The following is a 16094-nucleotide window of genomic DNA, read 5'->3' on the forward strand; positions in this document are numbered from 1 at the left end:
ACAGTCATCTGTTCTGGTTTTTCAATCCTGAAAAATACTAACATAAAACAGTGAGTTACTATAGGAGTCTGAGTTTGTGTTTCCTTGTGTCTCCCTCCTGCCCTCCCTTCACTGGAAAGACAGCAAGTAAGTGTGTCAGCTCTCAGAGAGAGAGAGAGAGAGAGAAGAAATTAAGTCTTTAAATGGACTACAGTGCCTTTGCTAAAAGGACAGTAGCCAGTCTATAGTATCTTTATTGGGTCATGTTTTCTTAAAGTTGGAGCAGTGCCTTCTGCCCAAATAACAGTTGTTTTTGAAATCAAAGACTGGGAATTTAATTAATGCCAATGTTTGCTGCAGCCACTGATGAAGAATCACTCATTGTGCAGTGTGAGCCGATACGTTATAAAGCATCAGACATCAGGAAACACCACGTGGTCAGAATATGTTGATAATGGCACTACCTGTTCATTTCCATGGACTGAACACACACATACCATTACAGTTTTAGCCATGAATTCGATTGGAGTTTCTGCAATTAATTTTAATTTAACTCTATCACAGCAAATGAGCACAGGTAAGAACACCAATTAGTAACCATTTTGAGATGTGGAAAATGCTAGGAATCCTTGTGATACTTTTGGACAAAGCTTTCTTTGTAATAAAATTCCCTTTGTTAGAATAAAAAATGTTTTATGATGATACATTCAGCTGTATATGGGAAACAGATTCTGTATCTCACCAACAGAGCTATTTGAAAAATGAAATTTCCATCGCATTAAAATCTTAATGATCTTTGGGGTTGGGAAAAGAGTTGTCTTTCACTGGGCTGTCTTCCCTCCGCTAACAGAATATAAAAGAATTAATCAAAGACAAATAAAATCTTACTGTAGAACTGGTCTTTCATCTACTTTGTCTTGGGAACACCCAACATTCCTGCTAGGGAATGTTTTGTTGTTTCCAAGATGAAATATGGTCTTGTTTCTCTGGCTGCTCACCTGACGGGCTGCCAGAGTACATAGTTTTCAGAGGTTTGGCTTTACTTCCTAAGCAGCCTCTTCACTGATTTGGCTGCACTCTGCTTTATTAATAAAATAAAGGCTATTGCTTCTGAATGCTTCAATTGTGTAACATTCACATGCAAATATATGCTGTGGGAAACATTACTGCAGTCCATTTGTAGAACTTTAGTGCTGTAATGCAAAAAGCATTTTTATGGATAAAATTATTTCTGATATTGTGTGTAAGCGTATTCTGGAAAGAATACGTACCCTGTGGTTGTTAGCAGATGTAATGAGAAGCATTTGTCCAACTGGATTGTTATCTTGGTGTATTACTTAGATTCAGTAGGATTGGATTTAGCTTACAAGGCTCTTAATGTGTGCTTTACTAGCTAAATGTTGACAGTTCAGTAGTTGTTGATAATTTTTTGGATAAGGAGTGATAATTAAGGAGGTGCACAGGAGAAATAGGATATTTGTTTGATGTCTGGTAAGAAACTTGATCTGTTTAGTGTTTGGGACTAGTTGGCGTAAACCAAGCTTTGCTGGCTTAAAGAGAAACGTATTTGCTTATGTGAACTAAAGATCAGGCTTTATTATATAGAAGATAATTAAACAAGTAAAGGATGAAGTGCTGAAACCATAGCAATCATTCGTGTGCATGTAGTTTATAGTATACGCCTCTCCTGCTAACCCAGCTCTCATCTCACCTCTGAGCTCATGTAATTCACGGCTATTTTCTCCTTGTTCTGTCAGTGAATGTTGTGCAGTCGCTTAGCGCTTACCCAGTGAACAGCACTTGTGTGATTTTGATTTGGACGCTTTCACCTCAAATATATGTGATAACATCTTTTGTTATCGAATGGAAGAACCTTAACAGAGAAGAGGAGATGAAATGGGTGCGAGTTCCTCCAAATATTAGTAAATACTATATTTATGGTGAGTGTTCACTTGAAAATATAACGCAGTACGTTAATTGTTAGGTAACAGAAAAATGTAGCATTACTGAGCTCTGGGATTCCTTTTTTCCCTCTGTGTGTTTCTGATGGCTTTTATGGTAAGGACCAGTAGAGGAATTCTTGATTACCGTTAGAGGACTGATTGTAAAGGATTGACTGTTACATTAATAATCAGGTTAACAAAGAATGAAGCTCAGGAGTGTGTTCATTTTTTGGCAGTACAATAAAATTAGTTCTGGAATATTGAGTACACCAGCTAATTATCTAAGTTAATATGCGCATTCCATTTGCATTTTGGCTTTAGGCTTAGAAATTTTTACAATAGCTCCATAAAGGTGTTAATTCCGTGACAGAATGATGCTGGATTATCCAATATGGATAAATAGTTCATATCTTCTGATAGTAAAGTATGTATCTATAAAAGATGGCTTTCATTATTCCCCTCTCTGGGCTGATGTGTACTCTGATATGTGACCAGAGCCTCTGTGGAGGTAATTGTTTAAAAGTAGGATAACAGTTTTGGTTCAAAAGGCTGATTTCCTCTTTCCAGATCACTTTATCTTGATTGAGAAGTACCAGTTCAGCCTGTACCCTGTGTTTGCTGGAGGAGTTGGCAAATCCAGAGCAACGGATCAGTTTACCAAAGGTGACTTACAGGATCTTTCTCCATGTTGTTTATGAAATAGGAGCTTGTAAAAGTAAACTTTAAATGCAGGAGAAGTCTGCATCTTACCAGAATAAAAGTCAGTAATAAAGTAATTGTGCTATAACTATAAACAGTGATCTAGACTTCAGTTGCTTTAATTTGAAAACTCTTCGTGGGATTAGTTGAGTGAGGGACCTGAATTCCCATGCATCTAACTTAATAGCTGAGATCCTAGGTCCTTGTGATATTTCACTCTCCAGTTGTGGACTATTCTCTTATTTCATACGCTCTGATTTCATTTCTTAATAGCAAGGGAGCAGTGGCTGCCTCCCACAGGAATGGAGGAGTCATGTCTGTATTTAAAATAATTCCTTCCTTTTCCTCTATTTGTTCTCAAGGTAAAGGTTTGTTGATGTGCAGTAAAACTGTTTATCAGGGTTTTTTTGTGTGTAAGCTGTTGTTTCTACTGTTTGTTATTACCCTGTTGCAGACTACTTGTTCACAGACAAATTATTTTACTGCATTATTATCTGAATTCCTTTTATTTCCAGGTGGATATGAAAATGAGAATAATGCCAGCCTCTATGTGGTTCTACCAATAGTTATTTCAACCTCAGTTCTGCTGCTTGGAGCATTGCTGGTTTCGCACCAAAGGTAAGTTGTTCATTGTCATATAAAAGTCCCAGAAGGCCTTTAGAAGAGGGTGATGCAGCTTAGATCGTGCCTGTCTGCTGAACTGGTGGGCAGGGTCTTTCTGGGGAAGGCTAGGAATTATTTTTATCATATATTTGATGTATTGTACTGAAAGGCAGTGGACTCTGTGGAATACAGCACCAAGAATTAAGGTGTCTTGAGTGCACAGGCTTGTTGCCTTGTGAAAGTCAGACCGTTGCCCTTTCAGGTCTGGTGTCCTTGCAGTAACGTGATGATCAGTGCTGTTCATTTTCACTGGGAAGTATCACTTCAGCCTATACCACATACTCCTCACTTCTGCAGAGTGATTTATGGACAAGTTAATGAGTGTCATGTGCTCTGAATTTGTAAAGCACTCTTGAGTTCCATGTGCAATTGTCATCACAAACTAAGGTCTGAAGTAAAAGCCAGTTGAAAAAAATCCCTCTGAGTTTTGTGGAAGGTGGGTTGGGGTCATGTTCAGCAAAGACTGCCGGTACCTTTTATATTTCGCTAAACTGCCACTTGGTATGTCACTTCTTTCTTTCTTTTTTCTGTTAAATTTTGGCCATCTATAATATCTAAAATGATTGTTTCATTGTCATAGTGTTCTGGGTAAATAAAATCGCACAGATTCCTTTTCTGACATAGCAAAGGTGAATGACAGCAGTACGGAATGTATGAGAACAGTACCAACTTCAGAATTTACCTCATATTTCAGAATGAAGAAACTGTTTTGGGAAGATGTTCCAAACCCCAAGAATTGCTCCTGGGCGCAAGGAGTTAATTTTCAGAAGGTGTGTATTTCCCTGGTGATGCTTCTTCCCCCACCCCATGGGTCTGACTGCTCTTTGCTCAGTACTGAACTCTACCTCTTGGTTAGACTAGACCCTACCTGAATTACTGAATGAAGCAACTTGGAGCCTCAGAAGTTAGCAATACAGCGGTTCTCTCAGCTGTAGAAAGCTAGTATGTGGAAATGGGCCAGGACCAGAGACCAACACCTCTTTTGAATGCAGGGGGTGTTTAAATTTCAGGGCAATTAGTAAATCAGTTGCAGAATCCTATAGGTGTAATGCTAGTGCACCTCAGTGAGCACCAGGTGTGTATCAAAGGCCAAATTCTTTGCTGGGATTAACTGTCTCTCCATTTGGCACGTGAATCGGGAGCTGTGATGTGATGAGCTGTGACAAGTAAGGGTCTTTACATGGACTTAGGCAGTTTGCACCAGCAGACAAAGTTTCTCACGGTCTCGCAGTTTGACGGTGTGTAATCATTGAGACGATAATCTGAATTCAGGCCTGTTATTTCTAAAAGTAAGAGCATCTAATGGCAGAAGATTTTTCAGGTATTTAATTTGCTTTCCCAGTGAAGGTTTCTTTTCTCATCTTTTATTTTATTTCATTTCATTTAAACAGAGAATGGACATTCTTTGAAGTCTAATCATGGTCACTGCCTGCTGAACCATTGGGCCAGCTCCCAGGCTTCCTATACAGAATTGTTAGAAGATTTTTCTATTTATATTCAGAAGACAGGAAGCACAGATACAATACAATGCTGATTTGTTTAAATATAACGAATCCTGGAAGTAGCTCTGTCAAAAATCTAAAAAGGCCTCGCAAAAAATTAGGAGCAAGTGCCATATTACAGACCAAAACACGGTTTGTCACTTGCACAGGCAGAAGCACTTTAGATTTGGTGGTTTTGACTTTTGTTTATTGCCCTACTGACTAAGGCTGTGACTGGCAAAGGGCTGAATACTTTCAAGCCCTGGGTTTCAAAAGGAGTTGAAAGAGCCCAGCCCTGCCCAGGATGCAGCCGTGGAAGCAGAGACATCAGACTGGTTTGAGATTTATCCAGCTTGAGCGCAAGATCTGCCCAGTTACTGACTTCACTTGAAAGTGTGTTTTTATTCTAATTGAGTATTTGTTCAACTGAGAGCTAGTTTGGGAGTTTCCCCTGGCTCCAGGCACATCAAACTGATCAAATCTCTTATTTGCACAAGTACTTGGTTGTTCCATTATGGTCTTTTGAACTTTTTACATGCGTTTGGGTGCAGCAGCAACTCAGAGAATGTAGAAACTGGGTGTGTGTTGTGCCTTACTGGTTTTTTGTTTGCTTGCTTTTTCCTGAAAATACCAACGTGCATGTTATTTATATGGCTTCTTCATTTGTTATCATTTAAACATGCAGCTACATCAATGCAGATGCCTGAATAATCTCTAACATTAGATATGTGTTTGAAAAAACAAGCCAGAAATCCTCAAGGAAAATCTGATTTCAGTGGCGTTAGGGCAGTTTCTGCTTATTTTTTTACTTACAATTTTTTGTGGCTTTTTAATGTGTGCTGAAGTACTTACTTCTCTGATGCACCAAGCCGTATGTTTTAATGTTAAATGAAGCTCCTGGAAATCCTTCTGTTGGGGAAGACGCAGTTGCGGTCGGATGGAGGGAAGAGTGGATGTTCTCCAGCCTCGTGGCAGCAGTCACGTTGGCTGGCGTTGGCAGAGCCTGTGCCTCTGGCATGGTCTAGAAAACTAAGTGTGTTTTACTTGTGCAGGTTGTTAAATCCCAGACCAGTCTGAGATGTGTGCTTCCGTGGCTGCATCCGGGGAAGGGCTGGGCTCTTTGAACAGCCGTTAATTGCAGGAGTATAAGTGGCACCGGTGCACCTGTATTTGTCTATTTAATCTTTTCAACTATAGCAAAAGGAGCTCTTGATAATCCTCACTGTCCCCGATTGCAGAGGTGCATGAAGTTTGCATGTTGGATGTAGCATGTTGGAAATGATTCTCTTCGCCGACTGGTGGAGCAGAAATAAGTGCATTAAAGTTGATGAAGTTTTAATTAGGAAAGGAGGGTAAAGCTGATACCCTGGTGATACTGTTCCATATTCATATGCCTTGTTCTATAATTAATGGAAAAGAAATGATGCATGCAAGTAGGAAAGAAACTGAAGTTTGACATGGTTTTTGACAGCTTGTTATGCAGTAGAAAGCACGCCTCTTCCGTACGTTGTACTAGTCTTACTGGAAAACGTTGCTTAATGTTAATCGCACTGAAGGCACAGTGCCTGTCCTCAGATTAGCATGATCATCTCTCACTCACCTCATGAGTGTCCAAGGCCAGAACGCATTCTTTGAAATCGTGTGCTTAGGGCCAAATCCTGCTTTTATACGTGTGCATGGAATTTCCGGTAGAAAAAGCAGCATATAGTACTTGTATGGTATTTTTCCTTAGTTTTATTACAACTGCATTGATTACATAAATAGCCTGTATACCACTACTGGGAAGTTCTGATGTCTTTCTGAAGGCATTTGATGTAGAACTCCTGTCGTGTCCTGGTACATATCAATATTAAATCCTGGAGTCAACATCTGATCATTACTTTGTATATTCAATATAGCACATTTGGTACTCCAGAACTGCATCTATCCTGATAGTATTGCTCACAGCAGCAAGAGTTTAAAATCATAATCTAAACCAGGCAAGACCCTGTCTTGCAAGCCTTTACATGTATGCACAATGTCAAAATCATAAAAATTCCTCTTATTTGCTCAATAAATTAGTAAATAAAAATAAAAAAGCTTTAGGACCTAGTGTTGGAGAAATTACTTAAACACACCTACAGATGTTTTACAGGGGAATTAGTATCAATCTTGCAAGGACTCATGCATTTCTAAATTACCCCACTATGTCCATGGGGTTATTTGCAACGTGTAAATATATGTGAAAGTCAAAATCTGGTCTTGGCAGAATTAGGCCAATATCATATTTTGATATATCTGTGTTTAGCAACTAGAGTGCAAAGTAATTTTGACTTTAACCTGTCTCAGGTGTGGTAACTGACTTACAGCTCAGAGGTAGTCTGTTGCTTATGAGACAAATACAACCTAAAACCTAGACTGAACAGGGAAGCAAAATACAATGTTGTTTGAAATTCCTTGTTTGTTTGTATCTCATTTGCAGAGTTTGGGAACTGGTGACCTGAGATTATGACTTTTCTCCCAAGTTTTATGGAACTACTTTGCCTGTTGTTTAACACAGTTTGTGCCCAAATTATACCGTGCATGCATATACTGTGGAAATACAGCACTATTCACCCAGCTTGCCCTGTAATTGCTGATATGCTATAGTTTTACATTTTCTCAGGACGTTGGATTATGCATTGTATTTGATTAAATATCTGACATGTTTTAATAAGTGATGTGTCTGAGTTGGCAGATGGTGGCCTTTGCCAAACAACATACCTGTCTTTGAATGCGATGTATCGAATCTTTGCAGGCAATATTATCTGTATGTTTTCTGTGGTACCCATATGCGTTTATAAGAGCAGGTACTTGGGGCTGGGGTGAGGGAGCAAGCAGATTTTGGGAGGAATATAACCCATCTCTGTTCAGGATAAACCAGCTGCCTGTTGCAGGAGGGCAGGTATCAGGAGGAAACATGGTGTTTTGGTTTTTCAAAAGCTTCCTGATAATAAGCGTCTCCTATTTTGAAAATGCCACTGTGGGCAATATACACTGAGTGGACTGTTAGTCTGCTTCGGCACAGCAGTGCCTCTGCTCCTGTCAGTTCATAGCAAACCTGTGAGAGGGAAGATAGCTTTCATCGGGGAATATAAATTAGGATTATTATGGCTTGATGTATACAGCATAGAGCAGCCTACAGCTTATTTCAATAGCTGGTTAATTTTATATGTCGTTATTGACATTATTTTGAAGACTAGGAGAGATTCCAGTGTGCAGGTTGGTTTCGGTGTGGGAAGGTGATGGACTTGTGTGGGGCAAGTACCGAAGCACTTAGAAACCTGCTCGCCAGCTTTGCCGCGTGAGGGCACAGGCGTTACTGATAGCTAGTCTAGACTAAAGTAGTAGCCTAAGATACGCAAGTTAGTGTACTCTTTTCTATAATTGTATACTAGTCTAAGTATTTTGACATGTTCCTAGTTGTTTTGGCAGCTTTCCTGCTGTAAAATATGGTTTGCTAATATGCACAAAATCTGTTTTTATCTATTTGTTTTGTCTTGAATTCGCTAGGAAATGTATGTTTTTCAAGTGACTTTTCCTTTGTAGCTAGGAGTTCCAGTTTTGCTGTCAGTTCACGCTATTGTGTATTTTACATGCATATATATTAGGTAGTAGTAAAGCATACATTCTGCAAAATCAATGTGTGTTTCTCTTCATGCAGTTCAAACATACAGCTGCTATTCAGATGGGAATGCTCTAAAAATACTACGGAAAGGCTGAATTTGACCCTAAATAGTATAATCCTAGCAGGGAAAGTTACTTTAGTTGACATGTAAATGATTAAGTCTGTTGTTTATACAATCTAAATAAAAAGCCAAGGACATCTAAGGGTATAAGACCTTTGTCTTGCAAAGCACTTGCGTGTGTTTTTAACAGTATGTGCATGTTTATTAATGTCAAAAGGAATGTGACCATTCAGTTGCTTCTGTTTCAGCTTGAACGATAGGCTGTCTTGGCTGGAGTACTGAGCACTTCACAGAACGCTTGCTTTGCAGCACTTGACACACAAACAGGTTCTCGCTTTTGTGTCTTGTCCCTCAATCTTCGCCTACGCGCAGACATAAAGAAAAGAGGAAATGTGTTTTAGAGGATTTTCAACTATATACTCTTACTGAAACTATGGGGTTTTTGTCTGTGATTCTTAAAATCAGTAGCTTCGTACTGAAATAAAAATAATAGACGAGCATTAAAATATATCTTTTCTTCTAGCCTGAAACTTTTGAGCATCTTTTTATCAAGCACCCCGAAGCAATGTCATTTGAGCCTCTTCTTCTGGAACCAGAAATAGTGCTGGAAGACATCAGTGTTATTAAAGTGTTGAAAAAAGAAGACGCACAAGATTTTTCAGTAATTGATTCAATGTTTACAAAAATTCAAGACTCTGAACGTGATTCTGCTTGCTCTAGCAGCCATTTCAATAGTAGCAGCTTCTCCGAGAGCTCCCGTGATGACCAAATCGGTGGAGAAATTACAAGGCAGTCCGATATTAAATATGCTACTATTATCAGTAACTCCAGATCAAGTGGGCTTTACGAACAGAAAATGACTCTAAGAAGTTGTTTTGATAGATGCTTCTTAGCTGAAGATTCCTTAGTTACAGGTGCTTTCTCAAGTAGCTCTTGGGAGGTGGGAAATGGGGCATTCCTCTTATTACCTGATCTGCCCGGCAGGCAGCCCAGCAAGACTCTTTCGCTTTCCCTTATTTCTTCAGAGGGATTTTCGGAGCCTTCAGATCAGGATGACGCTTTCACAGACGGAGATAGTCCTGAGCGGAGCCTGTATTACCTAGGGATAACATCATTGGAAAAAAGAGAAAATGACGTTTTTTTAACAGAAAGTTCCGGGGTGATGTGTCCGTTCCATACAACCGATGTCCTCAAAGATGTGGGGTTTCTTCAGCATACACCGCCTAATTTGAATGTGTGTATCCAAAGTAGCCTGAAGTATAAAGCCATTGTGCCATACGTGCCGCAGTTTCAGATGACTACTGCCAAGGTGCAAGAGACCACAGAGAAAAACTCTTAAGTCATCACACCACAATTTGATACTCTTAATGGTTTTTTAGGTGTTGATACCTTCCCCTGTTTTTCCCTACCCTGACTTCTTTCAGGGGCTCTCCTGTTTTGAAGCTGGGTAACTGGTTCTATATTTGAGTGCCAGAGTTTTAGTAGGAAGACATTCCATTTCTTGACCTAATTTTCAAATGTGGGGCCTTCCTTCAGAGATTGGATTGTGTTCAAATTAACCTCTGGTGCCACATGACCTATTGTTGATGCCCGTTAGGTGTATGTCTGAGCAGCCCCGTGAAGAACCGCAGTTGAAATTGGACTCGGTGCCGTAGACGTTCAGGTGAGAGGATGGGACGTGATCCAGACGCGGTCTGCGCTGACGCCCGGTCAGCTCTGCGCGCTGGGCTGTGGTCTGTCCCCAGGGCAGAGCCGCCGATTGCTTTGTAAGCCCTCTGTAGCCGCAGCCGGCTGCCGTGAACGACCCCGGCCACCGCATTGCTCGTGTGCAGGGCAGAGCACGGCAGCACCTTCCCGGTGCCGTCAGTGTGTGACCAGAGACTCTTCCTCCAGCTGGGGAGAGGTAGAGGAGTCGGGGCTTTTGCAGGCTTCGGTGTGGAGATTCCCAAACGCTCCTCGAGGGCTGGGAAGGATTCAAGCAACATATACCAAAGGAACACAGCTCCTCTCTCATGCATTTACTAAATGGCCCTTTACAGTCCCGATGCGGATTGCAGCCGGTTCTGTAGCGGTGGGCTTCTTTCAATTTATTGTTGTCAAACAGGACCATGTTTTCCACAGGGGTGAGCACAGTGTGTCTGTTGGCAGCACAGACCCGTACACACGTTTCTTCTCTCTGTTCAGGAGTAAAGTATCGCTGCAAACGACGTCAGCAAACTGTGTTGAAGGAGCTTGTTCTTGTTTTAGGGTTTGCTTGGTGACCCCGAGGGCAGGATAGAAAGGAGTGACACTACTATGTACGTGTGTGGTGTTCTGGGGTGAAAAGCTCGAATGTGTCATTTTGCTGGGAATGATTTGGGACACGGAGTGCTACAGACTGAGTCGACCTGGATGCGGTGCAGCCACTGGCCGCTCAGAAAGACTGCCGGGTTATGATACATCGGTATCCACTTGGACTGGTGGTAAATAGATGCACTGTACAAATACCAAATATATTTGTTAGGCTTTTTCTTCTCCAAAATTCTGATGTATTTATTGCTTAGCTGACCTCTGCGTTAAATTGAGCCCGTGAATACGCAGATGGTCCACGTGAAAAAGTCAGAACGCTCTATTTCAGGTGTTGAAAGGGAGGCCCTGACCAATGATGGCAAACTTGTGGCTGCTGTTCGGGGTCTTTTTTAAAGTAAATTGAAAATAACTCATCAGTAGCATCAAAGAGCCGTAGAAGAAACTGTGAGGTCAAAGACATGTGGCGAACAGTGCATCAGTGTGTAAAACACTCCCTGAAGAAGTAGTGGTTCCAGTAGCTAAAGACTTATGGTACTGCAAGAGGAAGAGAATCGAAATTCTTGCGGCTACATTAATTGTGGCCTGTTACCTGCGTAAAATGATGTGCTTGGAAGTAAAATGTCCACATTTTTGTTGTTGAACATGAGATTCTAGTACAAATGGTACTGCCGTAAAACTACCATCTCTTCCAAACCCCTTTCCTAAGAGCCCACAGTAGAAAAGGCAGTAATTTGATCCAAGGATCCTGTATTCTTCATCTTTGGTGAGCTAGCCTGTCTGTATGGACCTGGAGAAGTCGGTTTGCCTTCACAAGCCCTGCTCCCCTCAGCTGAAAAACTTCACGATGGAAGGAAAATTAGGTCTTGGAACTGAGCTGTATTTTCTGGGATAAGCTGGTAAAGAAAAAACACACTTACTTGCAAGCCAAATATATTTTTTGTACTTCATAGTTAGTAAATATTTTTGTATACGTGCCTTTTCAAATAACTATTTTGAGGAGCTAAGAAAGATTAATATATTGTGTATTCCAAAGCTAAATTTATCTGAAACTTATATAGCCAATTAAAAACAAAAGGGCAAAACCCAGCAACAATAGTAAATGATAGGAGAGGTGTGGAAACACTTTAATATATTAGTGATAAGAAATTCTATGGAGCAAAAGGGACCAAAGCAAATATATATCTGCACTTCGAATTTAAGACAAGCTTTACCAAAAAACCCACTGCTTTTTCTCAAACAAGCTGCTAACCTGGCTCTTGCTGGGGGTCTCTGTTTCTGGATGTTGAATATGACACCGATCTAATGTACTTGTTTCAGAAATATTGCATGTGGCGGGGGGAACTAAGACCTGTTTCGTGTTAGTAGCCAAAACTCACTGTCACTTGAAAATGTGGTTGGAGGCTGCAGGGACAAACCTGAAGGTTCCCGTAGAGTTCCAGGAGTAAAGCTGTGATTAGCACCCAGGTGAATGCTTAACTTAGAATTCTATCTATCTGAAAAAAGAAATTCACTCCTGCCGGCACGTGAACTTGATGCGGCACAACCTCCAGGGTCCTAAGAGTGCCCCGGGAACGGACTCGGGTGTTGGATTCTGCCTCTCCTGACGGTTTGTCCACCGGATCCAGCATCCCCTGAAGTCTGAAGATGCGGGGAGGCTAGTGTAGGTCGGCTGTCCCACCAAACCCGCCCCAGCTAGTGCTGCAGGGATCCCTCATGTGGTGCAACCGAATTTGGGGTGGAAGACCCAGATTCCTGCACATCAACCTTCTCTTGTTAACCAGCGATGCAGAGGTAATGTGAACTATTGAAATGGGGTTTTGTGACATCTGCTGTAGTATAACCGTATCACCTTCTGTTTGGAGGAGAGAGTCCCCTCCCAGCGCCCCTGCAGCACACCCATCTGCTGAAACTTCTTGCTGTTGGGAAGTGAAAAGGGTGGCGCAGCTGTCTGTAGACTGGAATAATAAACGCATGGTTCGTCATGAGGTTTGGATTTCTTTAATTACAATGTTCAGAAAAATTCTTTAGTTGTGTTTGAAGGTCGTCTTGCTCAAGAAATTAAAAGCTCACGTTGATTTTACCATACAAAGTCCTTATCCAGTGACCCTGTAGGGACAGGAGTACCATTAACCATGGGAACAATCAGCTGAGTGAACCAGTGAAGGCTTTGCTGGGAACATGGGAAAATGCAGGAGTTAATCTTCTGTCCCCCGTCATGCAGGACTCTGACGTGCCTCAGAGCTGATGGTGGGAGAGCGTTTGCAGCCTGGACTTGCTGTGATGCCTGCAGCGGTGCTCGAGGGTTGCTGTGTTAAAAAAGCAGCGCAGAACGTCTTCCCTCGATGGAAGTTGGCAGGTACCCAGGTATCGCCACCTTTGGGAGTCCAGCCTGTCCTCCTGGGTGCCTCTGCCATCCCAATCATGTTTTTTTCCTAATGGCCAGAGCAAGAGGTGCTCTTTAGAAAAACAAATCGATGTGAATGTAAGAAATGTTGCAAATATTAGCTGATCTTTTCTGCTTCAGCAAAAAGAAAAGATTTTAAGTATAATTACTGTAGAACCAAGCGATTTAATCCCTTAATGTAGGTGTGCCTTTTCTGAAGTAATCTCCATACCACGTCTCCACTCCCTAAGTTTCTGACAGTGCAGGTGAACCCAGGTCCCGACCCGTAGTGAAGGGCAGGACACAGCTGTACGAGTTTATTCAATAAGTACTTCCTAAAACTGGCTCTCAGTCTGGCATTTTCATCCGTATCCAATGGACATTCAATCCCGCTCTTCACCTTTCTTTGCTCTTGTATAAAGCCAAAATCTGCATATCGTGAATCCACCATCTGCTGCCGTCTGCCTCTGCCCTGGTCTCCAGTTACGGTTTCAGCTCCGGCCGCTCCTGCAGGCAGCATCTGCCTCTGGGAGAGGAAATTAAGAGCTGGGGTCAGTTATCGCATTCTCCTCTCACCATTAGTTTTTTCCCTCAACTTCAGGTCAATTTGTTTGTTTAACAAAGCTGAGTACTTCCCCTGCCACGTTAGATAACAGTGTTTTACGCTGTGTTTGCAGTGGTCTCCTCCTTTCACAGGGCCGCTGATACACGTACTTTACCCAGGAGCAAAATCTCATTTGTTTATTCCTGAGCGAGACAAAGATGGGCAGGTACGGTGCCTGGGCGAAAGCATTTTGTAAGGTAGTTTTGGAGGGTTGTTTTCCTTGCAGAGCTGCAAGCAGACAGCCCTCCTGCCTTCCCTCGGTGGCTTCGTGTCTGGCGCTTTGTCACGAGAAGGACGGCCGGGCGCCTGGCCGGCTGCGTGTGCCGAGCAGCTGGTCTTCCTACCGGGGTTGGGTTTTGGTTGTTGGAGACTTGAGGCTCGGTTCCCCTTCGATGTGCTGGAGATACACTCCACCCACAGCAAGAGGGTTTTCCTCGTGCCTGTAGTGAGTTTGAGTGTTGATTTTTAAGAGCAGATGCCTTATTTTTTAGTACACAGGAACTCGAAATGCTGTACAGAAATTAGGTCTGCAAGCACAACCCCTTTTCAGGCACATTTCTTACAAAAGCCAGTGAAATTTAAATATGCTATTACACATTTAGAATTGAAGTTATCAGAGGCGAAAAACTGCAGAGGAAACTGAATTTCTGTATTAATCTCCCAAGGCAGACTTTTGCTGACAGCTGGACTGTCATAGCCAGAATAGGAGCTGCCACTCAGCTTCCCCCCCCCGCCGCCGACTTCAAAATGCCTGTCTGCTGAGGCAGCGGGTGCCAAGGGACGCAGCGAAGGGCTGGAAGGAGAGGTTCACGCTCAGGACTTGGGTACTCGAAGCTGTCTGAAATGGAACGGAGCCAGGAGTCCAGGCTCGGTGCCTCTCCTGGGCTCCGGCCCCGTCTTGGCAAGAGACCTGGCAAGTCCCTGCCAAGAAACGGGGAGAAAGTAGGGAAGAGGGTCAGGCCGTGATCTGCATCAGAGTCTTCCTCCGATTGCTGGGGGCAAAGCGGGTTTCGCCTGATGACCTTCGTCTTCATCTCGGCTCTGACGCGGTCCGCTCCGGCCAGGGCTGCTCCTGGGCTGGGTGCCTGGGAGAGCCGAAGGGGCTCGTCTGCCCTGGGGCACAGCAAGGGAAGAGAAATGCCACAGAAACACATTTTGGAGCATCCGGAGGGCACGGTGCCACCATAAACCCGGGGCTTGGCTGCGGGAGTAACATAGCACAGCTTCTATTTGCTTCTAACAGTGAAACTGTTAATGCTTCCCTATAAATGTACCTACGCCTTTGCTACAAGTAATTAATTCAATGTTAATTCCCCGTAACGTTGGTCATTTTGCAGAGAGATGGGGGTTTTTTTTGCTATGGCTCCATACCCACCAGGAAAGGCTTTTCAATTTAAACTGGACAAGCAATTAGGAGGAACCACGTGCAGCTTCTGAAGTACATATTAAGCCCTAATATTAAGCTCTTGCAAATTAATTTTGAAGAGCATTCAGGAGTATAGCTCATTTATCTAAGAAAATTCATCAATGTGTCATTATTCCTTTGACATGTCACTTGCAGCTACAGTTAAATGTCCTGATTTTTTTAAACTGCAATTGATGTTTGAAGCAGCAAGAAACTGGTTTTCATATTTTGTACACGTGTAGATTGTGAGTCTGTCTTTGAGCCATTGATCTGTGCAATCAGCCTCGGGTTTGAAAGTTTGCAGTAAAACGGGGTTTGGGTTTTTCTTTTCCCCTTGCATTAACTGTGAACTAATTCCTTTTCTGTATGTGGCTTTCATTTCTGGAGCATTTACGGTAATTATTTCCCACTAATGAGAGTGTAACTTGAAACACCGCTTTCTAACAGTGTCAGAGTAATTTTGTAATTATTTTTGTGAATAAAATGTTTATTGTTGACGTTACTGTTGAATAGGTGTTTGCCTATTGTAGCGAGCCTTTGCCTCCCGTGGGAGCGAGCAGTCTGTGAGAGCCAGTCCTGCCCCCCTGCCAAGATTTCCCCCTCATGAACTTCATCACTGACACGTTTTTTTTTTTAAATTGGGAAAATCTTGAGAGTTTCACTTTGCAGTTTACTGGACCTGGACCTTGAAGAGACCAGAGTTGCCGTATAATACACAGCATTTCTGTCACCTGGCTCCGGAAATGTAACATACTGTTGTCCTGCAGTGTCCCACGCTGTGCAGCCGGATGCAGGGCAGAGCTCAGAGGAATCAGGGGCAGGTGTCCCCGCTTTTGCTAGGATGGACTATCCTAAGGGTCTTTTCCAACCTAAATGATTCTATGATTCTGTGATCTGGCTCACTTGTTGCACACACACCTGGTCCTTCTGTGTCCGCGCTT

At 42.5% G+C, this 16094-nt stretch overlaps 1 protein-coding gene across 3 annotated transcripts in view; it reads left to right on the plus strand.

The window, feature by feature from the left end:
• LEPR (leptin receptor) overlaps positions 1-15579 on the plus strand; it is a 76316-nt gene extending 60737 nt beyond the window's left edge. For 2 of the 3 annotated variants that reach the window (XM_052800975.1, XM_052800974.1), the window contains exons 14-19: positions 340-556; positions 1737-1919; positions 2490-2585; positions 3137-3239; positions 3979-4054; positions 8996-15579. In XM_052800975.1, the coding sequence (XP_052656935.1) occupies positions 340-556; positions 1737-1919; positions 2490-2585; positions 3137-3239; positions 3979-4054; positions 8996-9811 (1491 nt within the window). In that variant the 3' untranslated portion in view covers positions 9812-15579. Of the gene's footprint in view, positions 1-339; positions 557-1736; positions 1920-2489; positions 2586-3136; positions 3240-3978; positions 4055-4675; positions 8903-8995 lie in introns of those variants that run through there. The other variant, XM_052800976.1, reaches the window with a different exon arrangement.
• Positions 15580-16094: the final 515 nt, after the last annotated feature.

The sequence above is a fragment of the Harpia harpyja genome, chromosome 11, assembly GCF_026419915.1.
Source record: "Harpia harpyja isolate bHarHar1 chromosome 11, bHarHar1 primary haplotype, whole genome shotgun sequence".
In the NCBI taxonomy this organism is placed as follows: domain Eukaryota; kingdom Metazoa; phylum Chordata; class Aves; order Accipitriformes; family Accipitridae; genus Harpia; species Harpia harpyja.